Below are 20,215 nucleotides of genomic sequence, written 5' to 3' on the forward strand. Positions count from 1 at the left end.
GCGTCTCAAGTTTCTTTGTTTCCATTTTCAGCTGCAGTCCAGGGACTAACCAGCAAGTCCTACAGTCATCCCTCTGCCCAGACCAGCAGTTAAGCACCCTTCCCCGCCCCCAGGACAGGATCGTAATCTAACCCAGGCAAAGTGTGGGCACAACAATAACATCCATGGCTAGATCTCATTCTGGTCGTCTCTAGGAAGAGATAAATAATAGTACACCAGTGCTAACGACATCCACAGCCCGAGTAAAATGCCAGTAAGTGACACACACCGCCCACACTGCTCTCTCAGATAAAGCTATTGCTCTAGAAACAAACAAGCCCAAAGAGCAATTTATTCCACATTCTCTTCTTGCATTACAAAGTCATCTTACCTTTCCCTTCTTGCTTGGAAGGTCACTCCTGAAAATGTTATCGCAACAGCTGAGCAACAAGCTGCCGTATTTCACAGCCTGACTGGAGCAGCTCATTTGTATTCTACTTAAAATGTCCCTTTAACATTTACATGAACTAAATCTAGACCAAGAATAATTGCTTCAAATTTGTTTGAGGAGACAAAAAGAAAATCAAGCTGTTACAGCTCACGTTATAAAAATCTGTTACAATACACGACCATTTTGAAACAAACGTTGCAATAATTTATAATACAGAGAAGGATGACTGAACAAAGATCACAAATCTCACAAATTTACCATGCTTTTAAGGAAAGTGGGAATTAATTAGCAGTAACACCATTTAACTATAAAAGACCATCACAAATAAATTGAGAAAAGTACCTCAAACTCCCCAATGGCAATTGAAAACACTAAAAAAGGCTCTCAGCAAGACTGAACCGCATGTATGGACTATTTCCCTAATCAACCTGATTCACTGACCATTACATGCAATCTGGCAAAGCCAAGACCTATAGGTGAGAACATCGTCAAATGTTTCATGAGAAACGCCACCAAGTCAATGTCAAACACGTGACTTTATTTGTCTAGGATGATGTGTCCTATAAGGTACAAAAAAGTACTCTTCGGTTTGCCACAATTTGTTAAAAACAGAGCGATCTATTGCCCACAGGTAGGAAAGTTTTAAATGATGTCATATATATATATTTATGTGTGAATAAATAGTACAGAAATACTGTGAGGTTTTGATGAGATGTAGGACATGTTCAAATGCTGTTAAAAGTTGTGATTTTTCCTTTTTGCATTAAAAACACAATGCGTACAATATGCAGCATTTTTTTTAAAATTTCAAAGGACAACATAACCTAAGCACAATACTCTTCTTTAACTTTAAGAAGCAGAAATGGATTATTGTTTTCACATTGAACAATTATTTTTCATTTTCACATATAGGTTAAATGACAACATTTGTATGTACAAAAAAACCTAGGGGTTTTCATTAGATAAAATTATCCCAGAAGAACCTATACACCTGAGCCTGTAAGCGTAAGAAAGGGTGGTCAGTAGCAACATCTTTTTAAGAAAAATAACAGGAGAGGTTCTTGCATAGCAAGGTGTGAGGTTAAACCCAAAAGGAGCTTATCCAGATATCAGGTAAATCCCAGATCGCTGCAGAACAGAAGTTAACCGTGAATTAGTGCAAAAGCTAGTCGAACGGTCGAAGAGCCGCGTACAAACCTTGGCTGGTTAACTCCAGACAGGTCACACGAGCAGGTCATTTCTATTTGCAATGTGAGAGCCATAGATCAGGAAGAAATAGCAACATCATCTGCCATCTGCATCTTCTGGTGACTTCAGCTGATCCCCCGCAGGAGGACCGCTTGTACAGGACACCAGGAGCAGTCCCGAGCGCCGTCCAAAGATGGAATTACACCTGGTACTTGACATTCCTGGAGTACTCAGCAAAATATCACTGAATGCAGTGGTGGGCAGCGACATTTCACAAAATACTTCCTACCATGTTATCTGTTACAGCAATCTTGGCACCACTGGAGAAATTGTATAAAGGGCTAACAGCTGCTGAGGAGTGCAACGCAGTGAACGCTGCCTTTGGAGCAAAATAAAGTCAGAAGTCCCTGGCCACCGCCCTCCCCTATTACTTGAAATATCTGAACAGATCCCCAAAGCGTTCCAAACATATCAGCGCACACTCCAAGACACCTACATCTGTGGGGAGAACGATTATCTCCATTTATTTTGTTTCATATACATCCATATTTTGAATTTTAATACAAAAGAAAAAAATTAGAATCTGACAAATGTTTACAAACAAGATACCTTCAAATAGATTTTACTCATTTCAGTCTGGTGCAGAGTAAATGACAAGTTGTACTGTTATATCCAAGGCAACAGAGTCTGTAGTCCGTGACCACTTAGCCCAACTTTTATGCAAGCTTAATTGTTTTTATCTACCATGAATGATAAACTCATTGTTGATTCCCAGTCCTGTGTGTGTGCACATGTGTACATAGCAGCTCCTTTCATAGAAAGAAAAGACATCTAGAGGTCTTCTTGTACTTTTACCTACAGGAATCATGTTAAGATACAGAATGGATTACATGTAACCGGGGCTGGATTTTATAAGAAAAAATAATTAGCTGACAAATGAGGGCAGCAATAAAAAAGCGTCTTTTTTGCAACAATAAATAAATACAGTCAAAGTTTTCTGTGTGGACTTTAAACCAGCTTCTTCACTGAAGAACAGACGTGGCATTTCCATGGAGTTAAACATGACCCCATTTACTGTATCTTTTGTCTTGCTCTCTTTCTCTCTCTCCTTCAACAAAACCAAGTTTTCCTGCTTCTGCCACAATAGAACAACAATTTGATCTTGACAAGAAAGTGGTGCTGCTGATTTTTATTTCTTTGTCCTTTGGACAAAATAAGCCAAGAATAGAATTTGACTGTTGCGACCGATAAAAACGCAGTTTTACATCAAGTCTCGTCAGGATAACCTGACTAAAAACATCTGGCTTCTTAATTAAAAATTTTCAGACAACCAGATTCTTGCTCGTGTGTTAGGTTAACACGCTGAACTCTAAGAAGCTGTAGACTGCAGTTTGTTGTTATGGGACCTGCAGAGTACAGAAGAAAGTGAAGAATTAAGCACCCTTCATTTTGGAGAGGACAGATGCTGCAAGGTGTTGCCAAGGGTAAATCACAAGCAGGGAATTACCACCATGTTGCTTCCCATTTATTTTTTTTTTTCCCCCTTTGGAAAAAAGAACACTTAAAATATTTCTCTCTGAATTTGAAGCACATTTTCTCCTACAGCATACAAATATCTCAGTACTTGTAAAATGCAGTGTGTCACTTTTGGAATATTCCAAAATGCCTGGAATCAGTTTTACTCTCCTATTTACATAACAGTAGTCCATCACAACGAAAGCAAAAGATGTTTTAAGAGTGAATATTTATAATAAGCTATATTTTGCTTAAATTTATTCAATAAGTCTTTAGATTAACTTAATAGAAAAAACTGAACAGGGATGTTAAAAATCACATTTTTCCTAATCAGAGTTCAGCAAACTCCTCTTTGACATTCACAGTTTTATTAGTGAGTGAAAATAAAACAATAAAATACATGGTTTCCAAGATGAATTTTTCATTTTTCTCAATACAGTATTCGAGGGATGGGACAATTTTTTTGTTAATACAGTTATGTTTACCAGCGTGACTGCTGGTAACAAAAACCAAAACCCCAACATTTACTTTTTAGACAAATGATCTGGATTTTTAGGGCAGTTTAATGTCATCGAATTGTACAATAAAAGAAAGTGACCCCAACATCCAGTTCTGATTCCAGTTAAAAAGTTCAGACTAAAGATATCATAATCTGCAAGAAAAGAAAGAACATGGATGGTATAAATGAAAAACAATAACAAACAAGATGCAGCAATGCAATCAGTGTGCAAACAGCGAATGCTGGATAACCAGCTAGAGCAAGATGATGGAAACATGAGCTGAAAACCACCCGATAAAAACCAATAACACAGGATGGGAAAGAAAACCGCTGGATTAAGTGATTTGATCTCACCCCTTCTTATCAGTCCTACTCTGATTGCATATAGAAAATCAGACAGCTTCCACAACCATGGGTATAAAGTGAAGCTTTCAATTCAGTTAATGACAAAGGGATGTAATCCTGCAGTGGTATCTCGGATCAGCACTCTGTTACAGTTCTGATCGCTGCAGTCGGATGGACAAAGTCCACTACTAACCATGTGCAGATCCTGAGTAATGCCGAAAGGCGTCCCACAAAGGTGCCTCGGGTACAGCTGGCTTATGTTGGAATACAGCAGTGACCCAGGAGAAATCTGTACACTCCCTTAGAGTTCTGAGTAAGCTGGTTTAGGAGCAGCTGTGCTAAACACGACACCAGCGTTTGACTAGTGCCGTACAGCTCCCATGGACGTGCTACAGGACAGAATCGGCAAACAAACAAAAAAAAAAAAGTAGAGTTGCATGTTCTTTTTCAGTAATGCCTATGTTAGGGAAATACTCTGCATTGATTCCTCTACCAAAAAACATTATTAAAAAGTTTAATGTTAAACAGTTAATTTTAAATTATGTTTAGTTTTCCATATCTTACTTTAAATCTTACTTCTTCTCTCTGTTTCATGTTAAGTTATAAAAAGATGAGAGAGGGTAGTAAAAATGAAAGTATTTTAATTTCTTTCATTGGATTATAAACTTCATGGAAGGACTGTCTCTTTTTAGCATCTGAAAAGTATCCAGTGCACAGCAGAATATTATCAGAACTCAGAACTTTGTCCCAATGAGAAAGAATTCACATGAAGTTTTCTGAAGCAACGTGTTAAAGTGTCATTAAAATTTTCTACATTTATGATACTGCCCTAATGTTGACAGAAAATGACAGCTAGCTATTATAGAACAGATTTTTTTTTTCCTTTAAAAGAAAGCAGTTGTCCAGGAAAGCGCATGGAGAGGCAAATCCCTGTATAAGCACCGGGCAAGCTTGTGAAAGCATGAAGGAGATTTTAGGGGACAGCAGATCACCTGTGATTAGGAACACGTTAGCTTACCTGCTCGCCTTAAATCCTTTCAGTTTCTGTACAAAGAATGATTCAAGAACTTCTGCACATTGATAAAAAGGGGAGTCACTTGGATTGTAGTAACGACAGTTATCAAAAATTTTGGTCATATCTGCCACAAACTCCGTGACCTTTTTGTAGTAACGTTTCAGTATTCTTTCTTCCATGGTGGCAAGGTCTTTAAAGAAACCAAAGATTATTAAAATGAGACATTTTCATCCTCAACAGAAGTTCACATTGTCAGATTGTGGGAAACAAAACCTTTCAGGGTTAGCAGCTGTTCCAGGAACGCTGGTTGTCAGGTGGTGACACCAGTGGGTCTCCTTTAGAATAAACACTTATGCATGAATATGTTGTGTGCAGCTAAATTAAAACACAAGTATCAAAATGACCTTGGAAAACTTGGGGCTTGCAGGAAGCTACTTGCTTTTTCTGAAGAAATTAAGGAAAAAATAAAACTCAGACAACCTGGATTCAGTTACCTGCACTTCATTTTCTTTATAGCCCTCACTGAGAGCAAGAGCCACGTGCACAGCTATCTAAACCTTCTGTTTTTTTGTTTGAATTCATGACTTGCTTTGAATGAATTATCAGTTTTCATGGGCACGCACACATCAGCACGCGGCACAGATGAAGGAGATTTCAGGTGCAAGATCGTAGAAAATATTAGTGCTCTCATTCTTGCTGACTAGACATGTTAATGGGACCAGAACGGTGAAGTGGAGCAGTAATTGTCCTATGTTAATGCAAATGTAAATTAAAAAGAGGGAGAGGAATGAGAGCTGCCAATTATAAATATAGCTGTCTAGATGTATAGTGGCATTTTTAGCTGGAAAAACAATGACCTTGGAAAATGCCCTTAAATGCCAAAATGTGTGAAAACGAACACAGACGGGGCTGGATTACCTGCTCTATTTTATATATACGTATTTACTTCTACACTTACAAGTGCATGTTCCTGCTAGTTAAGTCAGAAAGGGCTGAATGCACATTTGTTTACTTCACTCAGTCATCATGTGCTTAATTATATTATTATTTGAGTTTCCCGTATAAACTGTAACCAATCAGTTACAGAATAGGAGCTGGTTTGTATTTTCATTGCAGCACAATCCAAAACTTTGGAACAGAGAAGGGCACAATTTCTAAGCAAAGTACTATTTTCAGTAAACATACTACAATTTTGCCAAGATACTAAATTTAACTTTCCTGTTTCTAGGATCCGTAAGGAGTAGGTGGGAAAGCTCAAAGGATCACACCAGCTTTCATTTAGACATCGGAAAAGGTATTGGTTCAATAACTGTAAGGAAAGGAACAACGTTCCGCAACACCATTTCTTGAAGGAGGGAGATTTTCCTAAGATGTATCACATGCAAGTGTTCATCTAGCTTATGCCTGGCTAACTGGTCAGGCCAAATAAGATCAGAATAAATCACTGTACAGCTGCAGCATCTCATCTTTCACTTTCCCCCAGACACCCAACATTTGAAATTATTCTTGTTCATAAAGCTGTACAGACAAATTCCATATAATACAAAATCGAGGATGCTGTCAGGTCAGATGAAGAGGATTTACTACTCCATCTTAGGCTGCGTGTCACACCAAGCTGTATGAGCACCACTTCCTCCTCAAACTCTGGAGTACATACCCCACATTTGTAGGAGGAACTGTTACATAGATGGAAAAAAAAAACAAGCAAAGCAGAAAGCAAAACTGTCCTTTTGAAATAAAGAAATTTAAAACCAAGAATTCTATCCTACCGCTGCATTGAATTTCACATTCTATATGTTGGAGCAGCAGTATTTAGGGTTAAGGAATCAGCTTAGAAGTACCTACACTAACCCTCATGAACTTCTACATGTATCAGTGAGAAATCACATTGTTTCGTCTGCCTAACTGTAAACCTGTGTGTTCTGCAAAATGTTATCTAAGATGTTCCCTGGATGGAAATGGTCAGCAGGTAGTTAATTTGACATTCAAAACCCCAAATCCACTCACTGACAAACACTTACCCATTGGTTCTTTAATAACACCATAATAATCCGGTGCATCATTGGGATCTACCGGTTCTAGGAACGGCCATGCCATCTTGTGAGCCTGTCAGGAAAACAAGATACAATTAAAAAAAAAATTAAATTAGCACTATTTAGTAGCTAAATATTTTCATTACACTTTGTTGGGGTCTAGAGCTGAATTGAAAAAGTGCAGCACTATATGAAAAGGTAACGAGTTCTCATCTGATGACTGGGTGAAGTTTTAAAACTCAATGACAGAGTAGTTGGTCTTCAAAACACGAAACTGTGAAATTCAGCCATAACAGGATACAGCGCTCAACAGGCTGCACAGAAAAGCATGTCATGAATTCACTGAGAGTGCCTGGCACCTCACACCTACCTGGACATCGGCCACTGTTTTCACTCTCAAGTACTTTAAAGTGAATTTGTTTTCATAAATATCTGCAAAATATTACTCTTTGAGGATTTCTGTTGCCACACAACTATTTTACCAAAATTGTTAAGAATTCTTCACAGTTGTAGCAGAAAAGCCATATTTGGGAGTGACACATAAACCAGAAATATACTGGAACAGTGATGCCATTCTTATCATCAGGATGCCATCATTTACATGCTGATAGCGACCTTCTGTGAGAACACTGCTAACATCTATGAACTCTGAGATTAGAGTGCAGGAGTGTAGATCAGAGATGACAGAAAACTACTCTGAGAGCAGAACACTGCACCTTCCACATCCTGTGCAGTGAGGTTATCGCTCTGCCTTTTGGTGTTCTCAGCAACCCGACTTCCTTTAAAAGCCTTCACTGAACCGACTGTTTAGTTTCACCAACTCAGAAGCAGCGATGTACTAATTGCTGTAAATACTCCTCAGCACAATAATGCCAATAAAGTTTGCGGCTAACACGGTGGCATTTCTCACTAAAAGCTTTGCTATTTCCTGTTCATAAAGTCTCAAAACTCCTAGAAGAGAAATCAAAACCTCCTCCAAGACTCAGAGGAAAGGACCGCACTTCGCTGCAATCCTTATCTCACCTGCAAGGAGCGTAGTACTCTTCTTAAACCTTCATAATCTTTATCAGTGAGCGGACTGAGTACAGTCATGGCATCTTCTGTGGACTGACATTGTGGACACACATATTCATCAATGAGATCTGCCTCACTTTGTAAAATGCCAACGCAGCGCCCGTGATACCAGTTCTGACATCGGTCGCAGCCAATGTAAAATCTGCAAGATCCAAAACAATGTTAGTGGCTTGTTCTGTTGAAATCAAAGGTTACATTTAAACACATAGACCTGCAGTCCCTGCACACCAGCAGATTCTTGGCGTGATTAAACGTGATATTTCAGACTGACAAACTCTAATTGCACTATTCAAACTGCCTTTGTATTTACAAACAGGCTGAATTACAGAGCATTTCAAAATTAGTTCCTAAATTTTATACTAGGCACTTTCAAGCAATCAAGATTTCAAAACTCATTCCTCTGCTTTAGAGTTGAACAGTGTAATGCCAGAAGTCTCACCCAACCAGTATTCCAAAATAATTCAAGATACATTTTGTACAAATTGGACTACAGCTAGGGCTCTTGTTTCACTCGGTACAAACATTTTTCATAGGGAAGCTTCAGTCTCGTAGTTGGATACAGAAGGGGTATTCTACGATACAAAGCCTTAAGTAAAAGATACCAACCATATACCCCCGTACTAAATTAGGCTTTCTATCCAGGTCAGATTAAAGCACAAAAGAATCCACTAAATGCAAGACTTGTCTTTTCCAACCATCTAACCTTGTTAAAAAAAGAAAAAAAAAATCCCAATTAAAAGTACATTAAAAAAAAACAAAAAAAACAACGAACCCAACACATTTTGACCACCCTGAAAAACTTCACTTTTCCTAAACATTTACTGTACAGAAACATTTTGGAGGGGAAAACAATTACCGAAAAAAGCAATTTGTATTACGAATGAATACATATTCAGAATAACTTTTTTTTAAATTTTCTTTGCAAGGAACAGGTAAGCACAGTCAGAGCAGTTGCTGCCTGGACACAAACACGAGTTTCTGATCGATCCGAACTCACTGCGACTCATCATAAGGTGTTCTGCAGATACAGTACAACTCCTCACTGCTGCCCTCTTGTGCCCGTTTACACTCATTACAGATGTACACATCCATTTTCTTAGCCTCCTTTTCTGTGATGCCAACACATTCTCCATGATACCAGTTAGTACAAAGATCACAGCCAATATAGAACCTAAAAGTGTTCACAATGAAAATGACAATGTAATTGTCATTTCAAAATGGCATGGCACTTTTCCCTGCAGTTTTTCTGTCTCGGTTTCCCTGCTTCCTACCCTTCTATCCCTACAAACTAACATCTCACGCTGCAGCTACACTGTCAGTAAGGTCACTTGGGTCAATTTTAAATTGACAGTTCATTAAAATGCACATCAATATGTAACCAGACTTTGACAAAACCGGGCTAAAAATGTATGTCTGCAATGTGTGTGGGAAAAACTGCAAAAGGCACAAAAAGACAAGGCCAAAGGAAAAGATTTACATTTTCAAAACCGTAGCTCAAAAGCCACTGAAACATTTCCTTAAGATTTGAAAATGTAGGTCTCAGTTAATTTAAAAAACAAAAGCAAAGCGCAAACACCAACTAGGAGTTACGAGTATACTACGAAGAACATGCATACCAGCCATGTGTAGCATACGTATCGGTATCACATGATAGGGAACAAAATCGGGTCAGGACATGGTTGTCATAATTTTAATTTTTTTGGGGGGGTAGGAGATTATAGGTGTGGGTGCTGAAAAATATATTAAGCTACTCAAAATTGCAACAAATTGGAATGTGGACCATCCTTCAGAGAATAATGTCTACTCTCAGACACAGCTATGTGACAGAACCGGGTATGGTATGACACAAAGTGAAGGGAACCAGGTGCAGAATCATGGGAATGGGACCTTGCACAGAATGATGTGACAAAACTGTAAAATATTATGCAAGGATGTTTGACATTTTGTGTATGGATATCTCAAAAACATACCTATGACTAGTGACAACCAGATGGGCGAAGTTACACATCCACTCTCTCTGCCTAAGCAAAAGCAAGCTGACTCAGAACCTCCATCTTCCGAGGTTTCGGAGCCCACCAACCGCCCGCCCTGTGCTGTTGCGTGGATCACCGCCATCCTTGTCCCTCTGCCATCCTCGTCCCTCTGTCTGCAACCACCCACTGCCCACTAGCAGCAGGACAGTGGCTAGTACAAAACAAGCACCTCTAATTTCCTGGGCCTCTGCACACATCCTGGATACTCAGATCCTGCCTTTTCTCTTAACTCTCAGTCAGACAAACCCTAAAAAAAAAAAATTAAAAAAAAAAAATCACACAACCCAGCCTTCCATAAAGAACGGACAGGTATGGCTCCTTCCGACAACTGGCAACCACCACTCAGCCTGCGTCCCCTTCCCAAGAGGGACCGTGTCTGTCTGCTCCTGCTGATCTGGGAGCACCTTCATGCCCAGGTGGAGATGCTAAACCTTGCTCCTAGAATGTGGAACAGGCATCACACCACACATTAACAAATCCCTTGGAATCTAAGAAGGAATCTTAGAAGGATACCCTTACTGACCATCCTCAAAAACACCATGAGCAAATCCCTACAGTGTTGGAGTATTACAAATGAGGACTAAATGTTAAGGGATTTGCAAGAAAATACATGACACAGAATGGTTTTTGAGGATTTACTGCATCCTAAAAAATGCACAGAGTATTCATAACATACCACAAATAAGCTTTTCAATCTTTTCTGAGGTAGAAAAGAGACACCAGCACAAAGAGGAGTATCTGATGCCCATATATATATGAAAATAAAAAAAAAATGTTTACCAGAAACCTGTTTCAAAACTTGACTAATCCCTTTCCAAATAGTGAAAGGATAATGTAGTTCAACAGTACCATCCTCATTTGTAAGAACATCAAATTTAGAATTCACAAAAAGCAAAGCAGCAGAATCGAATCATATTGCTAAGGACACTACCAAGTTGATAATATTTGATTTTCTTGAAGTTTTATTCTGTGCATTGCAGCACAGTTCTCGATTGCAGCTACCAAAATTCACTCTATAATCACATTTTTCATCGGCTTACTCAAGTGCCCACTGGAGTCAGTAGAAGAGTTAGCGTGACAATCAATCCTTTCGCTTACAGACTTTGTTCATCTCATTTCATTTCTGTGACAATTCTATCGCTTACTAAGAGCAGAAGCAGCAATACACAGACCTCTGTCTGGTATCGCAACAAAATGAGCACAGGGTATCCTCCTAAGTTTACTGGATGACAGAAAGCCTAACACAATGTTTGTGCTTTAACTGAGACCGGTGACATCCTGTAGAAATAAGAGTGAATTAACAACCAGGGCATCAGAACTCTGCTATTTCTACAGCAATGGCAGCACAGAGAGCAGCCCAACTTCCCACACCGATGTAATCGTGCAATGGTCTGAGCTACTGAACAACCAAGGTGAAAAAACCCCAAAGACCTCAACTTCATTTGAAAAAAAAAAAAAAATAATAAAGGCTAGATTTTAGACAGAATCTCAAGAGATCCTCTAGTCCTGGCTGTAAATTTGGAATGAAGAACCACCGCTGCAGTGAAAGCACTACTCCACCTCTACGGTTTCTTTCTCTTATCAGCATTTAAACCATCACCAAATAGCACCAATTAGTATTTTTTTGCCATTGTCACTTGTTGAACAGATACATACTCACTTGGAATTGGTCTGAAGTCAAATTTCTTTTACATACGTCTCTACAGAGCTATCAGACATTACCCGTTACTAACTCCTGGTGTTAGTCACTTCCAGCTCCAGCAGGAGTGCGTAACCCTACCTGCCTGCAATCCACTGAACCTGCCACTCCACCGCTTCCTACATTTCCTCACCAACTTTGTAGGCAGCATATTTTCCCTCATTCACAGTCAGAATCAAACTATGGAGAACTCCAGTTTTCACTTTGTCAAATGCTGATATATTCATTTTTTATCAACCCTGGGAGGTGAAGCATTGTCCAAAGTGAACTGCAGTTGAGTAACCTGGAACCCCGGTTACTGGCTATTGACTTACAAAAAAAGGTCATTTATTGGAAGACGGTACTGAAGCTATTTCTAAAGAACATCAGCTACTTGTTCACAAGAAATTGCTCAAACCAAACTGTCACTTGCTTCCGAGGCAGAGGCAAAACGGCAAAAGAAAGAAAAACAGAGCGGAGGAAAAAAAAGAAGAAAGAGTATGTGCATGTGAGACAGAAAGGTCATACAATGGAAACATGCAAACAGGTAAAAATATAAATCATGTACACTAATAGTACAAATCCAGTATGTTAATAGTTTTGTAACTGCTAGTGGAAAAGAGAGACTTTATTCTTTATACCTTAGTGATCACTGCAATAACACCTGATACTCTGTCTCCAGTTCTAGAACTACCTTGCACTAACAGCTAAATACTAAACCTACAGCTAAGAATACCCAGTAGAAGGCGATGGCATTCGCTACTCACTTAGACTCATCGTAAGGCGTTTTACAGATGCAGTAAAGCTTTGTGTCCTTCTTTGTTTCCTTTGAGGTAGTAGAAATCATTTTCTTTTTCTTGGACTTGGAAGCTGACGAATCTTTCTCCTCATCTCGCTTTCTCTTCTGGGAGGATACTGGCATTGGGACTGTGGTGGAGGAGGAGGAGGTGACGCTGGCTGCGTGTTGCTGTGGTGGTGGCGATGGCAGTGGTGGCGGCGGCGGCGGTGGTGCAGCGGCTAGGCGGCAGCAGCAGCTGCCTGGGCTTTTTCTTTTTCTCTCTTAATTTTAGTCAAGTCTTTCTTTAGCTCCTCCTGAAGTATGTTCAATGAATAAATAGAGAGGGAGGCACTTCATATGATTATTCCAGGACAAAATTAAAATCTAGACATAAATACCCATGCTTAAACAAAAGAAAATAATTAAAGCCATTTATATATGCAAATTTTTTAATGTGTTTAACCGGTAATTCACATAATATTAAGGGATGACACTCTTGGCCTACTAGGACCCACTGGCTGCAATTAGAAGCTGTTTGAAGAAACCAGGTAATTTCAGTCCAGATGAAAAAAAAGCAGCATAAAAAGGACATATACTAGCTGTGCAGAGATCTATGCATCCACAACCAGAATTTCCCATGTTTCCCTAAAATCTCACTGAGCAAACAGATAAATTAAAGATCAGCACAGAAATGTTCTCCCCAGCTTAAACCAAAGTAATCTTTGAGAATAACTGTTCTTACCTGCACTTCAATTTGTAGATCTTTGTCTAGAAGTGCTCTTTTTTTCAATATTTCAGCTTTCAGCTGTTCTTTATGCTTGAAAAGCAGAGCTGAGAGCTTAGTAGCGTTCTGTTTACTACGCTTTTGTTCTACGCTCTCTTCGCGCTTTCGTTTCTTAGCTGCCTGTTTTTCTTCTTTGTCTATCTTATCCAGAATATATTTCATCACTTGGTTGCACACAATCATTCTGGGAAAGAAACAAAGAAAAAGTACATTGTGCTGAGCTGCCTATTCATCCCCACCTGAGAAGGCAGAACCATTTAATTCTCCAGTCTCTGCAAGCTGCAAACTAAATTATTAAATTTCTTAAGATGTACAAGGTAAATTTAGTAACTCACATTGCTTCCACTCCTATTTACTTACTAGAACACCCCTGGGAGAGATCAAGTCCCTAGCTAGGCTGAAGAAGGCCAGTCCCAATTCCGTTTAACTGACCTCAGTACTAACCATTCCTCCCCTTCCCTATAAAACTCCCACAAAGCTTCGGCGTTAGTACGGTGAGAGATATTTTCACTCAATTCAGTTTCCACAAACATGTCTGGAAGAGCTGGATTTTGTTTACTCTGATGTAGGATTGAAACAAGTTGGAAGCCTGTAACTTCTAAACCACACATTTCCACTCTCCAGTGACCACCAAGTATCACTAGGTTTTTGTGTTTTGGCATAAGGACTGACAAATATTTTTCAGTGTCTAGAATTCACTATGAAAGCAGTTCCCAGTTTCTTCACTAATGACAACTCAGGATTAATTTTTCATCTGCTTGTTGTACATTCAACTGCAAGTCTCTTTTCCTGCTCACTTGTTCTGCAATTTTCATTTATTTTGCCTTATATTTCAATTAGAAAATGAATGTTTTTTGGTTCTTCTGAATTCACTTTCCCCTTCCCATTCTATTTCAAACCCATTAGAAAACCAAGTGCTTCTTGTTACCAGAGCAACCATGAAAAACACCTCCCATTGCACATGAGCTGAAAGCAAACAACAGAACAGCAATGGCTGGGACAAGGAGCTGCCAACTCTGTAGTCTTAGGCTCCGGCATATTGTCTGTTGATACACATCTGTATGTTGATGACACATGTAATATGCCAGCTGTTTGGTAGGAGCCATACAATTTTTTTTTCCTTTGCTCTTTTACCTGCACTATATCTACTTGGCTGACTCTGTTTACTCACCAGGTAGGACACCCAAACTACATTTTTGGAGAAGGAAAAAAAAAAAAAAAAATCAGTGAGATGGAAAGACAGCTGTACCACGAACCAAGCTAGTTAGAACTCTTTTTTTTTTTTTTTTTTTTTTTTTAATTGGACTTCTGTCAGTCTAAATACTAATTTGGCTGTCTGACACCATTAAATTAAGAGTATATGACAATACATCTTATTTTTTATATAATTGCAAACATCAAGTGAGCAGCACCTAGTGACACTGTTGTAATCAACTAAACTTTACACTGATTTGATGATAAAAATGTTATAAAAAACACTATTCTTTTTCTGACATCACACACATTTGGTATGATCCAATTGAAGCAACTGCATGTGTGACAAGGAGTCAAAATAACCACAAGACAAGTGACAAACACTCCAAATTTGTGTTTAGCAGCTTCAAGCATAAAATCTCCTAGTTTGTCCAACAGCACTGTCTTCCAACTCTTCAGTTTCCTCTGTAGAGTGGGATGTACAATGGACAAGAATGGAAATAAACTGCCATGATAAAGGATAAACAAAACCCAGGCTTTGCTGCAACCATTAACTCTCCTTTCACTGCTCCTTCAAGGATGGTTTTTACCTTGAATTTAAAGATTGTGGCCAGCTCCAAACACATGCAATACAACATTTCACTTTAAACACATATAATCCAAATAAAATTGAGAATATAGAGGATTCAATCACTTAAAGTTAAGAACATCATTATGAGAGTTACTTTCCAGTGTTACTTTAACCAATTCTGAAACGGACGAATTTCTTTAAGCAGGTTTTTACAAACCAGTGTTTTACTACATCACCATTAAAAAATGTTATAAATGTAAAACTTTAATATTTAAAGATGCACTATGATGCATATTCACCTCTGATTTTCTTCCCTCTCGGCTGGTGTCAGTGTCTTCTTCTGTTTCAAGTGTTCTATGACAGCGTTCTGTTTCATAACCACCTGTAGGATGATACAGAATCCCAAATAAAATATGAAAACTTTAGCCAGTATTTCATAATATTACTGGGAGAACCAGGACATTTCCTAAGTTCAAGAAAAAGTTGAAGTGTTATTTATTTCAGTGACAAAATAAAACTGATTTTATCAGGGACGTGGCACTTGTCTAAAGCAATTATTTGAAAACTGAAAACTAAATTGAAAATTAATACCACCTCCGTCCCTCAACATAGAGTAGGATATTTTGCTCATGCCAAGTTTAAACCTAGGGACTAAATGTAAATTGACAGTATTTCTTCAGTGACTGGTTGTTTTCTTTTAAAAAATTGTAAGAGTCTTTTGTATATATGTATATTTTTAAGCCCCGCAGCCATCCAACAGTATTACATTTCAGATACCTCTTTGAAACCTCAGTTTCCTACAGCAGACAATGAAAGTACTGTACATGTGTTCGGAACATCAGCTCTCCTATCTACAACCTGTCTTTCCTGAACTCAGAATAAAGAGATATTGTCCCAGCAGCTAGTGGTGAGTTGAATCGAGGTGCCAGAAGACTGCAAATATGGTACAATTGACTTGATGTGCTGAAATAACTTAGAATAGTTAATTAAATTGCCAAAAGCAATTGTGCATTAACTTTGAAAGAATCAAATTAACTGCCTATCGAATGTATGAACATTGTTAACAAGAACAGGCATTTAAAATGAGATTTGTTTCATTCATTACGTTTTCATTTCCTTCTGTTAACTTTACCTGTTTCTGGATAATGTCACTTTGATTAGAAGCCTGAAGGGTGTGCTCACGTTTAATTTCTATCTGTTGCTGCTTTTTCTTCTGTTGCTGCTCCCTGAGCTGCTGAACTCTCTGCAGCTGCTCCTGAACACTAGCTGCTTGAACTGTTACCACATTCTGAATCTGGTGAGCCTGTACTGGGCTAGTTTGTTGGATCTGAATAGGTAACTGAAGCTTGATCTGCTGGGGCACACTGCCTTGTTGGGCTTGTATCTGAGCCACAACATGTGACTGGAGCTGAGAGAGAACTTGGACTTGTTGCTGAAGCTGAGGCACTGTAATAACTTTTGTTGGAGGCTGCTGAAGTTGCAGCTGAGGACGAGTTGGGGATTGCACAGGAACCTGATTTAAACTTTGAGCAGTTGGAAGGGTCGAGACCGAAGTCTGAACCTGAGGCTGTGACTGCTGCAGCTGAGGTTGAATTTCTATGGGAGCATGGGGCTGCATCTGAATCTGCTGTTGGGTTGTAGTCTGCACCTGAGCTGGTTGCTGAGGCTGGACTTGGGACTGGCCTTGCGGCAGGACTGCAGTCTGCGGCTGACTCTGGCCTTGCACTGGAGATTGCCCTTGAGCCTGGGTCTGTGCTGGAGACTGAATTGGAGATTTAGATGATTGTGCTTCAGGTGTGACTGGAGAGTCAACGGATGCTGGAGTCTGAGATTCAGGCTGGGTCTGAGTGTCGGGCTGAAGCGCTGGCGGAGGCGGCTGGGCCAGCGGCGCAGGCTGAGTGCTCTGATTCTGCACTTGAGGCTGGGCTTGCTGCTGACTCTGAGGCTGCGGCTGCGCTGGCGGCAGCGCCGATGTTGGCTGTGCCTGTAGAGCTTGCTTCTGTTCCCCTGTAGCTGTGAAGGATAAGAACAAGTATTCCATTCATTTCAAATGACACGTCTTTGAGCCTTACTGACTTGAACCTTTTAGAACTACTGTAAAGCTCTATGCAGACATTCAAGAGATTTCTAAGCTTATAATACACTTTCAACAATTTTTCTGTAATAACAGACCACCTCCATCAGCATAAAAACTCCCATGCTACTGAAATTGAAGCTTTTTTTCTGCTGAACAGAACAATGCTTACCCGAGGTTGAAGTAGAAACTGATGTTGTAGTTGTGCTAGCCGTAGTAGCAGCTGCTGGTAGTGGGGTGAAAAGAAATCTCTGAATTGTACCATTTGGCATAGCTGCTTGCATAAGCTGTTGTCCTGGACCAGGTATTACAGGCACACCCTGAGGGATTAGTTGTAGTTGACCAGTAGTTTGACCTTGTCCCTGAATTACCACAGTTAATCCTTGACTGCCACCCTAAAAAGAAAAAAGTTGCTGTATTAGTGATACAGTTCTTAGACAGACCTTGCTGCAAATCAGAAGAATTAGAGCTTTGGATTTCAGAATTCAATAATTTTAACACATACCATATTCCTAAAATCCAAACCTACCATCTGAGATCATGAAATACTAAAATACTCTCTCAACAGTTCTATCATCAACAGATTACCTGGTTGGACTTACACATATTTTCATCCAAATATTGACAAGAACCTGAGCCAGAAAGCAGCTAAAATAGATCATCTTTGTTCCTAGAATTTACAAGCAATACACAGCATGGGTAATTTTAGACATACTGTTAATTACGTTCTCAAGAATCCCAACCATTTGTGCAGAAGTTCTCTGCACTGAAAACACTTCCTAACCACCTATCAGATCTCACCCAACTGTGAGCTTTCACAAATGACTGTTCTATCTGTACTGTGCTGTGAATTTCTGTTCCTTAAGTTGACACTTAGGCAGCTCATGACACCACCCTCAACTCAGTGATGCAGAAGGCAGGCTATTGTTCCAACATCTAGATGCATAACTTGACATTTTGTGAACCCACAGAACAGAATAAGGTCCCTACAAAAATCCGTCTGAGTTTTTTGGGAGTGGAAATGAACTCTCTGAGTCTTTTTCCACATATAAAAATCATATCAGGCAACAAGCAGCCTGTACATTACAATAATTTATATATATTATAAATAATTTGAAGAACAGGTATTGTGGTAACTCACAGAAGTCTATTTTTACCCTGTGCTTGACTCTAAACTTATTTTTTGCCAACAGACCTTCATGATCTGAGCAGAAGCTGTAAGAACTTTTTCCTCTTCCAGTTCCAGATACTGTAATTTTTCCTCTGAGACTCTGGATAACATGAATGAAAACTAAATCTTCACACAAAATCAAAAGACAAGAAATGAACATTACATTCTGAAGGTCTACAAAATAGACCATACAAAATAATGATGTCCCTTACTGCTATTAACGCAAGGACTTTTTTCCATACTGCTGAACTTTCCTGATACATTACTGGGGAATACAATAGGAAGAGAGATTTTAAACTTTACATATACTATTGTAGGCTTCTTTCAGTCTGCAAGTATACTACTAGTCATCCTAAGTGAAGGCTGAAACATAAATTTATGAGCAGATACACTGCACTGCTGAAATCCAAAGGCCTGATAAGATGCCTCAGAAGTATTAGCACATTTTCAGGCCCAGGGGCTGTAAAATATTTTACCTGTCCTTGGGTTAGCTGTGTGAGTTGGGCCATGGTAAGTTTTACTTGTCCCTGCTGAGGGCGAGGGGGCTGCGGTGTGGTTTGTGGCTGCATTTGTTGAGGTGGGGTTCCAGGACTTGTGACGGTTTTCTGTCCAGCAGTGGAAGAAGCTGTGCTGGTACTTGAAACTGCTGTTGAGACAGGCTGACCCCTGATTATTTGAGTCACTACTTGCTGGGTCTGACCTGTAAGAGAATAATTTGTCATCAGAAACACATTTCCAACATTTTAACCGTTAGCACAGCAAACCTCTGAGTCACAACAACTTGCAATAGTGTATAATCAGACAAGCGAAGCAAACACTGCAGTTTGCACATAAATTTTCTTTACAAATCATTTGCCTGTGTGGTTGACCGAAAAATGTCTGCAAAATGTTTTCTATTTTAATTCAATCCACATACTTACAAAGTACTTCAAACACGCATCTTGCCTTAAAAAAAAAAAAAGACTTTCTCAATGCACAATTATTCTAAACTTTTTCATTTGTTACCAGATGAATGGACTTAAAAAATAAGTACTACATTTCCCAGTGTCAATGAAGAATAACACTGACAAAGCCTGCAACTAACACATTCAAAAGCCAGAAAAGGCACTTGTTAGACACATCAAAATGAGGTATTTTTGCATTGGGACATATGATACAAAAAATGTGTATGAAGAAACAAACCATGGAGTTCACACTGGAAATTTAAATATTAAAATGAACCTACTGGCTGGAAGAATACCTTGTTGCACCACTAGAGGTGTTCGAATGATGGTCTTTCCAAGCGTTGACTGCTGAAGTGGTGTCCGTATTACTGTCATCCCAGGGCGGAGCGGTGTCCCTTGCACTACCTACACACACCAAAATGGGGAGCATATGTAAACTTGTGAAAAAATCCAGTGGGATATTCCCTGAAGTATTTTTTATTTTGGAAAACATCTTACTTGTGAAGTGCTTGTTGTTCCTAACGTCCCTGTGGTATTTGGCCTAATGGTTACCGTTGCTGTCCTTGGCTGGAATGAAGTAAATGTTTGACTTGCACCTGTGGTTGATGGAATGATACCCAATACCTTTTGCTGAACTTGAACAACACCTAATTAAAGAAAAAATTGAGAATTCGTTAATGACATAATTGCCAGCAAAAGAAGTAAATGCAACTCCAGGGTGGCAATGAGAAATCAGTCTCCAGGTTTCTAGAACACCTTTGAGTCTTTCAATATTTCTCAGAAGAACCTTTGTTATTATTGTAAAAAGAAGCAGCATTATAGTTTGGCGATAGTTCAACTACATTTTAAGTTAAGAAACAGGTATTACAGAAAAGAATAAGGAAAGAGT

At 39.2% G+C, this 20,215-nt stretch overlaps 1 protein-coding gene across 1 annotated transcript in view; it reads right to left on the reverse strand.

Moving 5' to 3' along the window:
- Nucleotides 1–2,115: 2,115 nt before the first annotated feature.
- The window catches only part of BPTF (bromodomain PHD finger transcription factor), a gene marked incomplete at its 5' end in the record, with an annotated part of 38,980 nt that continues 20,880 nt past the window's right edge, over nt 2,116–20,215 (reverse strand). The window contains 14 exon segments of the mRNA XM_010080324.1: nt 2,116–3,024; nt 4,996–5,182; nt 7,014–7,098; nt 8,049–8,241; nt 9,097–9,270; nt 12,578–12,830; nt 12,833–12,902; nt 13,331–13,556; nt 15,437–15,519; nt 16,270–17,150; nt 17,384–17,606; nt 18,859–19,082; nt 19,608–19,731; nt 19,825–19,973. Coding sequence (XP_010078626.1) covers nt 2,988–3,024; nt 4,996–5,182; nt 7,014–7,098; nt 8,049–8,241; nt 9,097–9,270; nt 12,578–12,830; nt 12,833–12,902; nt 13,331–13,556; nt 15,437–15,519; nt 16,270–17,150; nt 17,384–17,606; nt 18,859–19,082; nt 19,608–19,731; nt 19,825–19,973 — 2,909 coding nt within the window.

The sequence above is a fragment of the Pterocles gutturalis genome, unplaced genomic scaffold (assembly GCF_000699245.1).
Source record: "Pterocles gutturalis isolate BGI_N339 unplaced genomic scaffold, ASM69924v1 scaffold11234, whole genome shotgun sequence".
Lineage (NCBI taxonomy): Eukaryota > Metazoa > Chordata > Aves > Pterocliformes > Pteroclidae > Pterocles > Pterocles gutturalis.